Genomic DNA, 12522 nt, shown 5'->3' with positions numbered 1-12522 from the left:
TCTGCACAGTCTGCCGTCCGTTCTTGACCATTTTCTGGTTTCTCTTTCCTTTATGGCTTGTCCTTTTCTTGGCTGGGCCTTGCTTGATGGTGGGCTTTGCTTTTTCTTCAGCCCACCCTTCTTCCTGCTACTATCTTCTGCCATACCACTTTATCATTCCTGCTGCGAAGCTGTTTTGTTTCAATCTGGCTGGGCCTCTTTGGGCCTGCCATTTATTCTTTCCCTAATGGCCCAGCAAGACCATTGGTTCTTGTGTTACATTACTAGCGGGCTCCTATGTCCCATTTGTTTTCCCTTGGGCGTCCCGGGCCCGTTTGCTTTCCTTGGGCTTCCTCGGCCATTTTCCTAACTTTGCATTACCATGGGCTTTTATTGAATTCTTTGGGCTTCCCCGGCCCAATTACGTTATTCCTCATCCTTGGGGTTCATGGGCTTGCCATCAACACCTTACTTTCTTTTATTTTCATTACTTTGGGCCTGCCGCGGCCCATTCTCACTTTTCCACATCATATACTGCCCATGGTTTGCTTTTTCTCTCTTTCCGGGCTCCTTTAAGCCCATTTACCTCTTCAAGACTCATTTGTTTATCTCATGGGCCTGTGATCCATTATTCCTGCCGCTTGGGCTTAATGAGTTTTCTATCCGTTTGCCAACTCCTTTCTGTCCGTGTTGTTGGGCTTCTCCCTTCTTCTTGGACTTCCGAAATGGCCATCAACAACCATCACTCATAGAGCATAGAGGATTGGGAAACATCAAACATGGTAAAATAAGGTGCTTCATTGATGATTACAACACCTGAATCTTTCCCACAACATTTAAAGAACATTAGGGGACTTGACTTCTAGTACGAAATGAACCAATGGCATCCGTGATGTGCGGTATCATGTAGCTTGAGCTAACGTCATTATACAAGTTAGGATAGCCACTTGTGGCTCTTGCAACCCCTGAAGCTATGCTTTGCCTTATGTTGCAGGAATTTTTATTATTAGTATTATCAAGGCCGGCTGAACCTATAGGCGACTTAGGCGGCCGCCTAAGGGCCCCACTTGTAAGAGGGCCCCCAGTAGTAATAATATAGTATATAATATTGTGTTCTCATCTGATGAAAAAAAAAAAAAAACATAGTATATAATATTGTGTTCTCATCTGAAGAAGGAAAAAAAAAAAAAAAAAACCGTTTCTCACATTTAAGTCACCATATCTTTAGGTTGCAGAAGAAAAGAGGCTCGTTTCTCATTTGAGGAGAAAAAAAAAAAAAAAAAAAAAAAAAAAAAAAAAAAAAAAGGGGCCGTTTCTCACCGAAGTGACATGAAAGCCAATGCAATCACCGTATCTTTAGTTTGCAGAAGAAAAGATCACAAAACACCCGTTTCTCATCTTGAAAAAAAAAAAAAAATTGCCCGTTACTTACATTGAAGTGACATGAAATCCCATCATCAAATCTTTAACTTGCAGAAGAAAAGATTACAAAAAGCAATAATCTTTAGCTTGTAGAAGAAAATATTACAAAAGGCAGAAAGAAGAAAAAAATCGCCCACTCTCTGACTCTCTCCAGTCTCCATCTTGATTCAAAAAAACAAAAAACGCTCTCTTTTTTTGTTGACTTACTCATCAATTGGTGTTGGCAACAGACTTGATGTGTTCATAGATCTTCATTTCAGGTTCATTTTTTGTTTTCTCCTCCTTTGCCTCTTTCGTCTTCTTCATAGTTTGCTGGGTTTTTTTTTTTTTTATTTGGGTTGAAGAGGAGTTTGCTCAGCTCTGCTATTGCTCATTGCTGCTGAGTAAAAAGCACAAGCAGTTGCGGCAAGAGAACAAACACAGAGACTAAAGGATTTGCCTTTACAAAAAGTGAAAAAGAGAAATAGATTTCTCTAGAAGGATGATCCGGACCCTTAAGATATCTCTAGAAGCATCATCCGGACCCTTGATTTCACTTTACAAAAAGTGAAAAAGAGCTTCAGTGGCTGTGGCTTCTAGAGAAAGCCTTATATGTTTTGCCTTTTGCTTTTTGATTTTTGATTTTTTTTTTTTTTTTTTTTTAAGAAATCAGATTTTTTTAGTGTGATGCCGTGATGAACTTTTAGTATTAGTGAATGAGTGAATCAAGTTGAGTTCTACATATTTTGTTAGTGAAGAGTATGAATAACAAAATTATAAATTTAGAATAATTTATTTTGTATTAATATTAATTTTAATTTTTTTGTGCAGGTTTAAAGTGTAAAGTGATCATATTAAGTAAAGCTACAAATACAATTGTGCTTTTTATAAACCAGGTTCTATTGTTTTATACATTAAATTTATATTATTCTAGTTAAATTGTAATTTATTATTATTATTATAGATTGTATTTCATTTATTCGTAAATATTTTTTAATTACAAATGTCTACTAGAAAATATCCATCCGGATATGAAAAACTAAAAAAGAAAAGACAAAGAGAAGAACTAATTGAATCTCAAAAAGGAGCTATGGACAAATTTATTACTAGTAAAAAACAAAATCTTGCAGAAAATTTGAGTGAAAGTTTCATAAATGAAGAAGAAATTCATCAAAAAGAGTTAGAAGATAATGAAAATATACAACAAAATGATAATAATGAAGGTGGTCATGATAATGTTCAAACATGTAATGTCACCATTCTTGATAATGAAGCTCAAAATAATTTAGAGGAGAGTGAAAATATTAATGATCAACCTAATTATATTCCTACAAATATTTTTGATCCAAGTCAATGGAAAACTATTGATATAAAATTAAGAGATTTGTTAGTAGAAAATGGTCCAATAAGAGTTGATGATCTAAACTTTCCTATAGATAAGAACTCTAGACATTTTTCTACTACGCATTATATTCGAAAATTACCAAATGGAGAGAAACATGATAGAAAATGGTTAGTGTATTCGAAAGACCTAGATAAAGTATTTTGTTTTTATTGCAAGTTGTTTAATTCAAAATCTAATACAAATCAACTAGCTAATGGAGGAACTAAGGATTGGAAAAATATTAGTTCTATTCTTAAAAATCACGAAACAACTAATGAGCATATTACTAATATGAATACTTGGATTGATTTAGAACTAAGATTATTGAAGAATAAAACAATTGATAAAAATGTCCAAGAACAAATTAAGAAAGAGAAAGATCATTGGAAAAAAGTGTTATTAAGAATAATAGCGGTGGTAAAAAATCTTGGTAAAAATAATTTGGCATTCTGAGGAAAAAACGAAAAGATATATCAAGAAAATAATGGAAATTTTTTAAGTATAATTGAAATGATTGCAGAATTTGATCCAATAATGCAAGAACATGTTCAACGTATTCAAAATGGTGCAATCCATAATCATTATCTTGGACATAATATACAACATGAAGTGATACAATTATTAGCAAATGAAATTAAAAGTAAAATTATAAAAAAGATTAAAGAAGCAAAATACTTTTCAATTATACTTAATTGTACCCCCGATGTAAGTCATCAAGAACAAATGACTCTCATACTAAGATGTGTGGATATTTCAATAAGTCCGATAAAAATAGACGAACATTTTGTGGAATTTTTAAAGGTAGATGATACTTCTGGAAAAGGACTTTCAATGAAATTATAAATGCAATAAAAAATCTTGAACTTGATATTAATGATGTACGTGGACAAGGATATGATAATGGGTCTAATATGAAAGGGAAAAAACAAGGGGTACAAAAAAGAATTCTTGATATAAATCCTAAAGCATTTTACACACCATGTGGTTGTCATAATCTCAACCTTGTCCTATGTGATATGGCTAATTCTTGTCCTAAAGCTATTTCTTTTTTTGGAGTAGTACAACGAATATACACACTATTTTCTTCTTCCACAAAACGATGGAAAATTTTACAAGATAATGTGACAGGTTTAACTCTTAAGCCATTGTCACAAACACGTTGGGAAAGTCGAATTGAAAGTGTGAAAGCAATAAAATTTCAAGTTCTAGAAATAAGAGATGCTTTGTTACAATTGGCAAAAACAAGTGAAGATCCCAAAACAAAAAGTGAAGCTGATTGTTTAGCAACATATGAGATTGAAAGTTTTGAGTTTTTGCTATCTGTGACTATTTGGTATGATATATTATTTGCTGTTAACTCTGTTAGTAAAAATTTACAATCGAAAGACATGCATATTGATATTGCTATAGATCAATTAAAATGTCTCATGTCTTTTTTAAAAAAATATAGAGAAGATGAATTTACATCTGCTATGAATTCATCTAAAGAAATTGCAAGCAAAATGGAAATAGAGCCTATATTTCGTGAAAAACGTATAATTCGTAGGAAGAAACAATTTGATGAGAATGTCAATGATGAGACAACACAATCCGCCAAAGAATATTTTAGAATTAATTATTTTTTATATATAGTAGATCAAGCTATTTTTTCAATTGAAAGTAGGTTTGAACAATTTCAAATATATGAAAATATTTTTGGTTTTTTATTTAATTTTGAAAAACTAAAATCACTAGATAATGATAGTTTGAAAAAAAATTGTCTTAATCTTGAATGTTTTCTCACACATGAAACTTATTCTGATATTGATGGCTTAGATTTATATTCAAAACTAAAAGTTTTAAAAGAAGTTTTGCAAATAAATGATAACTCTCCAATTAATGTACTAAATTATATAAAGAGGCTAGAATCTTTTCCAAATACATGTATTGCTTTCAGAATATTACTAACTATACCTATTACAATTGCTTCCGCAGAAAGAAGTTTTTCAAAATTAAAATTAATAAAATCATATTTAAGATCAACTATGTCACAGGAAAGATTAAATGAATTAGCTATATTATTAATTGAAAAGGAAATGTTAGCGGAACTTGAATGCAAAAATTTAATTAGTAATTTTGCCTCTCAAAAAGAAAGAAAAATAAATTTTAATTGAAAAAAAAATATATTAATTTATAATAAAAGGTCCCGTTTAAAACTTTCGCCTAGGGCCCCCAAATTCGTTGAGCCGGCCCTGAGTATTATTTATTTTCAATTAAAAAAGAAAAGAAAAGAAAAGAATATTCTGTTAGAGATTGGAGAGGATATGGTTTACCCATCGTATTTATACAAATAACAAGTAGTGTGTTTCTTGAAACGTTTGGAAAACTTTAAGGGGTTGGTATAATTTGTCCTATTATAATTAACGCATAGAAGGCCAAGAAAGATACAAAGGAGTATCATTTTAATTTTTACCGACTTCATGTTCCATCACCGCGTGCATGAGAAGAAAGACGTGGACCCAACATTTCATTCCCTTGCAGCACGGAAAAATGAACCGCCATAAATAATCACCAACTTTTTCTCAAAAAAAAAAAAAAAAAACTCAACATATCTTCACTTTGTACTTGCCTTCTATTTCTGCAACACATGCATCTCTCCACACACAAACATGCAAGCACACATGATGCCCTGCCTTCCATTAATACACACACATATTTACAAACAGAGATCCTTTCCAGCTAGCTGAATATTAGTATCGAATTTGTATGGAAGTTGTAATTTTGTGATGCTCTTCCCAACAAAAAATTAGTATAATAAGAGCATTTGCTTCAGTCCATGTATAATATTGCAAAATACAAAAAACAACTCTTTTTACACATTTTGACCCAAAAATGCTCTACATTAGTGCTTCTAAAATTGTGTAAAAATGTGTATATCTCTACACGAGCTACAGTAATCGTGTAAATATACACGGTTACTGTAGCTCGTCAATTTATTATTTTATTAATTTCCCGTTCGCTCCCTTTTTTCTCTCTTCTCCGTGCTCAACAAACTCAGTAACTTCTTCTATCCTCATCTTCTTCTTTTTCCTCAGATGCACACAAACACACCCACACACAAACACATCCACACAAAAAAATCAACACAGAGATACACTTGCTCGAAAAAAAATAAAAAAATAAAATAAATAAATAACAGAGATACCCAAACACACCCACACACAAACAAACCCAAACGGACAAACAACAAAGAGACAGATCGATGCTTATCGGAATGATCGGTACTTGACTGGAACGATCGGAGCTGTGGATTGGTGCAGTTGTGGATCGGAGCTGTGGATCGATGCAGCTGTGGATCGGGACAAACAACAAAGAGACAGATCGATGCTTATCGGAATGATCGGTGCTTGACTGGAACGATCGGAGCTGTGGATTGGTGCAGCTGTGGATCGATGCAGCTGTGAATCGGAGCAGCTGTGGATTGGTGCTTGTGATCGAGAGGGAGAGAGATGGGTATAGAGAGATAGACCGAGAGGGAGAGAGATGGGTGTAGAAAGAGCAACAAATCAGAAAAAATGGAGAGAGAGAGAGCACGCGTATAAAAAGGGATTAGTTGAGAGAAATAATAAAATAATTGAGAAAATTGATTATTTAAATGAAAGAGGTGAGAGAATAGATTAACTAATGTGGGTGTTTTGTAAAAGTGGATGTGTAAAATAAAAAAAGTAGGTTTTTTGTGTAAAATAGACAAAAAATTTAAACGAGCTGATGTGGTTGCTCTAAAGAGTTACAAAATGTGCATAATTTGACATTAAACCATTCGTACAACCGCATCTACCCCAACTCAACAGAGGATGAAAAAGTTTGCACAACAACAATTAACCTTAACATTCAAATATTTGCTCTAGTGATTTTCAGATTACACAAAAAGGAAAAAGAAAAAAGACCTACTGTTCAGACTTATGTGGGTACAACCACCCCAGAACGAGGCGAAAACTGCAATACAAAAAGCCAAAACATCGTAACAAGCAATATCAACTGTACGAAAAAACACGATGTAACCTTATACATCCTCCCCTGCATCTTCAAAACCTCTTCAGCTCCTACGATATCTCCACAACATTCCTCTAACGCCACTGCTTGTTTTTGAAGCATTGTGGCCTTGCTTTCTGCTTCTCCAAGCTTGTTCAGAACCTGTGCTTGCTCTCCAGCCAGAGTTTTTTGTTCTTCTATGATTGTGAACTGATCACTAGCAGCAACCTTCATTTTCTGTATTGTCTTTGATATTGCCAGATACTCAACCTCAGCTTCAATCTTTTGCTTGAAGAGACCCTCAAGCTCAGTCTGTGTCTCTCTGCATTTTTCCTCCTGGGTGCTTCCTGATTCCTCCCTTGGTGACTTGCTATTGTTTATAGTGGCTTCGAGTTCAGTTATCCTGGAGTCCTTTGCCTCAAGCATAGACCTTGCCTCCTCCAATTTGCTTTCAAAAAGTTTTACATTCTTTGTCAAGCTTAATACTTGGGCTTCCAAGGAAGTCAAAGCAGTTTGTCTAGTCTTTTCAGATCCCAGCTGGTTGGATGAGTTTGGTATGTAGTTCTCTGGATCAGTAATAGTGAAATCTGCTGGTATGCTACTTCCCTTGTTTGAAACGTCAGTGGGTGATGTAGGTATGTTTCCGATCTCCCTGAAATTCTGAACTTCTGCAAGAGTACAACACAAACCCGTTTAAACTTAAAATCTTCAATTTGCAACAGAACAGCCATTGCCAAAATTTTCATTAAGAACCATTTCACAGATAACAGGCACAAGGAACTTCAGCAGAAAACATGATGTGATTTCAAACAAATAATGAGGCACAAATTACAAAGTTTTTAAAAATATATTCCCAGGTCATGGCCTCTACAAATTAAATCCTATGCCCACCATTCACTTCATATCAGAAATGTATTGATGGCTAAAGATTTGGGCTTAGCAGAAAGAAATGGTGAACCCCATAGCGAATGAGGTGCAGGACCTTTCTCTCAATAGTGCTCTTGAGGGCCCACTATTCCCTATTCCTTCTCCCTATGGATAAGCAAGGCCCCGGTAGCATGGATCCACCACTTGAAAAATTAATTAGTAGATCGGCTAGAAAAATCCATGGTCAATACTCATGGGATGGGATCAGAACCCCAATAAAAGCTAGTATACCAAGTATGTGAAAGAAAATCTGACCTTTCCTTCTTTAAATATCATGCAGTATTAGTATATCTAATTATTCTAACCTTCAAAAAATTTATTTGCTTCTTCTAATCTTCCCCTTTCTCTTCTTTCCTTACCCAAATTCCTGTGATATTCTCCTCCACTCCTTCACTCATCCATTTCCTCTTGCATCTATCTCCTCCTTGTGCACTAAGCACGAAGCTTAAATTCCTTGCAATGGCCATTTGCCTATGATTGGAGCCCCAATGCAAATCACTTATTTTGGTACCAGAGCCGCAACTTACATCAACTTAGTAAAAAAAAAAGTCCAAATATCATATCAAGCCACCAATCTATACTCTTCACAAAACCCTTTAAAAATTCCCTCTTGCTCAGGGATGTCTTCCCTATTTTCTCCCCCAATTTCTCCCCGCAAAACCAAGAGTCAGCCTAAACCACAATCCAGCCAATCACCACCACATAATATAAATCTAATCCCTTTTATCACTGGGCCCACATACATCAAATAACAACCTGAGCCCGAAATATACACCAAATTCTTAGTAACCTGAATTTAACACAAATTTGAAGTCTTTCACAAATCATTGCCACCTTCTCAATAAAACCAGAATCTTTCATCCAAAGCAAATCTTGACAAGCCCCCCATATCTAGCTCTGGCATCCAACATCTACTACAACTTCCAAATGCCCATTTATGTCATTTGTAAATCAAACATCCTCTTTTGTAGTTTCCAGGAGGCACTAAACAAAAGGTCTCTATTAGAGGGCAAATAGTGATCACAAATTCCATTGTAAAAATTTTACTATGGTTTAACCATGAAGTCTACCATCCATCCAAGTTCACTCTCTGCCCTTCCTAACAATTTAATGCAATTTGCCTAACTATATATGTAGTCCAAAGACATTTTTGCCTCCCATCCAACAGATCACCACCTGTCAATCTACTCTAATCCTCCCTCAGATTTAGTCGCAAACAACTAAATCCCTTCTCATGCAACAAAAAGAACTTGGGCATATGTTCAATTGAATTCCCCAAACATATGAGTTCTACACTAAATTGATCCCCCAGAATTTGTTATACAGACAAACCAAACAAGGTGAATAGGATAAACTTTTTGCAGATTTGAAAAGAGATGCAACCATGATCACATATAATACATACTCTAGCATGATCTGTTACGAAATGATAACAATTTTTTTTCCCTGTATCAAAATTTTCATAGCTCACTTCTATTGCAAACCACAGTACATGAGTAGAAAAGAAACTTTGTAAAAAAAAAAAAACCTGTGGTACAATATATGTTAGGCAACTTCAGCTGGGATCATCAAAACTAAGAGTGACCAAACCAATATAAACATGAACTCATAGGACACTGTATATGATTGCAAGGGCAAGGTAATCATTGTACATTAGTAAGGCATACAAAGCATTGTAATACTGCTTATCAAAGTTGTCAACTTGTCATAAGAAGAGAAAACAAACCTTTTTCCAGAGCTTCTTGCACAGACTGGAGGCTAAAGATAGATTCAACAAAAGCATCTTGATCTGTGAAGGACCGATGGTTCTCACTTTTTTCTTCCTTAGCCTCCCAAGATGAGTGTGCAGCTAAATCATCTTGTTGAATTTCCTGATTAAACTGTCGCTCACTTGGGAGAGCTTCATCACTATTTTCCCCATCATAATTCATTGACCTTCCACTTTGTTTTCCGTTACTAGTCACACCCTGCACAAAGACAAAATTGGAGCTTCTTGAGTCAGATTCCATGCTGGAATGAGAGTTTTCCTTCTCAATTTTGACCCTTTCTCCTCGAGCCTTCTTACTGCCTTCAATCCGTCCCTTTCCTTGCTGACTCTTTTGAGGTGAATTACCTGAACTCTTCCCACTAATATTCTTCATCCTATTCTTCTCCCGTGGATGTCCCAACACTGCAGGCAGATCATACTTCATCTTCGGAACACTAGCTGCTGTGGAAGACTTGCTACTCCGATCCTCACTGTTCTCCGAATCTGTACCTGCAGCAAAAGCAGCCCCAGCTGCAAACCTAGAATCTGAAGTAGAACCATGGGTTGCAAACCCGTGAGTTCTAAATACATTTGCAGATCCTACTGAACCCTCACTATTTTGCTTGATCTCAATAGGGATATGCTGAGCTTTAGTAGGATTCGCAGCACCAGACAAACCCCGCTTCAAAATTTTACCAGTATCTATACTTGGACTTACATCCTTAGCAAACTCTCTCCTAATTCTCCTCCATTTCTTCAAGCCATATCCTTTTGTTGTGGGAGGTGACCCCCCACCAGGAGATTTAGCATCTAGTGGAGGTGAATCCACAGGTTGTTCACTTTCAAAATATTTCCCTTCTGTATCTATTACCAATGTATTATTAGCACTAGAATTTTCACCAGAAACCAACTTATCAATCTCATTAGGACAAGACCCATTATTATTTATCTCATTGTCATCATCATGGGGCATTATTTCTCGGGTTACTTCATTATCTTCCACAGATTCAAGAACTGAACTTTCACTCTCCAAATCCATAACAAATAATCAACCCACCAAAATTCAGTCAGATCAAGATCAATCAAGAAGAACAACTTTCATTCCATCTCATGGTCCAAATCTAGAAAAGTTTAACCGAAAAAATAAAGAAAAAAAAGAGAAAGATCAACTACTATTATAACCAAATTTGAGATGAAAAATAATAAAATTCCAATCCAAAATTAACTGGGTATAAGTTAATTTATTAATTTAAGCACAATTAAAAGTGGAAAAAGGAATAATTGGATTCAAAGCTAACAACTTTATGATGAAACTCTGAAACTGTACATTCAATTGACATGAATGAAATGGGTAATTGAATTGAATTGAAATGAAAGAATCTAAGAGAGAGAGAGAATAATGAGAAGGTACGTACCATAATATTATGACTGTCCCCCATAAATGAAGGATTCGTAAGAAAGAGGATAGAGAGAAATCCGAGGACATGGATTGGAAACCCTAAAGTTTGGTTGGATTTGCAGTTTTATAGCATTTGAAGTTATTGACAATATTCTAACATTTATTACAACAACAAAAAAAGATAATTATTACTATTTTTTTTGTTGTTTTAAGAAAAAAATGAACGTGGTAGAGATGGAGGTGGGCCACATTAACGTCCTCGTATGTGTATGTGGGGACAATACTGACCATTCCACCTGGAACACGACCACATATGACAAGGTCAGATCCAACTACTTCTCAATTTTACCAAATCACCCTCCATCTCCATCTCCATCCCTAGTACATTTATAGCTACGTTTATAGCTATATATATATGAGACTTTTTATCAAAAATATATATATACATATGTATAAAAAGGAATTTCATTTTTTAATTTTAAAATAGGATAGGAGGCCCATCATTCATGGTTGTCTTCTAGTTTTTCACTTCATGGGCCTGCTTCTGTGGTTTAGGTATTGTCACTTGGAAGAGGAACTCAATTTCATTCTCAATTTTGGACAATACCTTAGAATGAGCACTGAATACTCCAATTGATTTTTGCTTTTCTAATTCTATCTGCCCAACTTTGTTTTTTTTCTTATGATGAAATTTATGTGCCCGACTTGATGATAAAGACATGTGGATGGATTATTTAATTAATTAAATGCAACTTGAGAATAATGCTTGTCTTGATTCTTTTTTAATATATAATTAGTGTAGAGGGTTCTTTTTTTAAGAAGGAAGTCGGGCCTGACGCTCCGCAGAATGAGTTTCAAAGTACCATTTTGCCACTGCCAGGTTGTGCGCAAACGCGGAGTCCAAGTCCAAGGGAAAGACGCTGCAAAGTGGACTTATCCTCTGTTTCTGCCGCAGAATGAACTTTTCTCCAGTTTCTGCCACAAAAGAAACTTTTCTTCAATTTCTGCTGCAAGACTAACTTTTCTGCTATGTAGCAAAACTTTCTACTGTGCAATAAAGTTTCCTGTTGTGCAGTAAAGCTTTCTGCTGTGCATTTGAAGTTGTCTGCTGTGCTTTAAAGCCTTCTGCCATGTAGTAAAGTCTTTTGCAATGTGAATGACTACTCTTCGTTTTTACCGTAGAAATACTTTTCTACTTCATGCACAGAAACAAATCTAAAACCCAAAGAAAATACCCATCAAAACAAATGTTAGTTTAAATGGGTTAGCATATTCTCAAATATATATATACATATATGAGTATATATACTCATACGTATTCACATATACATATATAAAATATATTTTGCAGAAAATGAGGAACAAGATATATGCATATATACTTATAGCAGGATAATGATTAGTTTGTGTCAAAAGTAAAACTAATAATAACAAATAAAGAAGAAAGCTTAAGCAGAAAAGTTTTAGTTAGTACAATAGCTAACATGGTAAATATAGTGAAAAGGTGTTACAGCATAATAACTAGTACAAAAAGTAAAGATACCACAGCAGGACAACTGATGCAGCAAGCGTGATAAAAAGGTGCTTCGGCAGAATGATTAAATACAACAGATATAATTTATAATGATAGAAATCAAATATATTTGCAATCAAAATCAAGTATTTAATTTTCCC

General features: G+C 34.8%; 1 protein-coding gene across 1 annotated transcript; it reads right to left on the bottom strand.

Moving 5' to 3' along the window:
- Nucleotides 1-6530: 6530 nt before the first annotated feature.
- LOC126694077 (WPP domain-interacting protein 1-like) lies at nt 6531-11032 on the bottom strand. Its single transcript, XM_050390114.1, has 3 exons — nt 10865-11032; nt 9429-10570; nt 6531-7443 (listed from the first exon to the last, which is right to left on the bottom strand). Exons 2-3 carry the CDS (start codon nt 10486-10488, stop codon nt 6704-6706), a joined length of 1800 nt encoding a protein of 599 aa, XP_050246071.1. The 5' UTR covers nt 10489-10570; nt 10865-11032; the 3' UTR covers nt 6531-6703.
- Nucleotides 11033-12522: the final 1490 nt, after the last annotated feature.

Source organism: Quercus robur, chromosome 8, assembly GCF_932294415.1.
Source record: "Quercus robur chromosome 8, dhQueRobu3.1, whole genome shotgun sequence".
Taxonomy (NCBI): Eukaryota; Viridiplantae; Streptophyta; class Magnoliopsida; order Fagales; family Fagaceae; genus Quercus; species Quercus robur.
This window is presented reverse-complemented; position numbering and strand designations above follow the sequence as displayed.

Bases quoted from the DNA above. Each gene is read 5' to 3' on its own strand.
- LOC126694077 (XM_050390114.1), bottom strand. From the start codon at position 10,488: ATGGATTTGGAGAGTGAAAGTTCAGTTCTTGAATCTGTGGAAGATAAT. The intron at 7,444-9,428 runs GTTTGTTTTCTC...GTACTCTTGCAG, and splicing joins GCAAGAAGCTCTGGAAAAAG to AAGTTCAGAATTTCAGGGAG.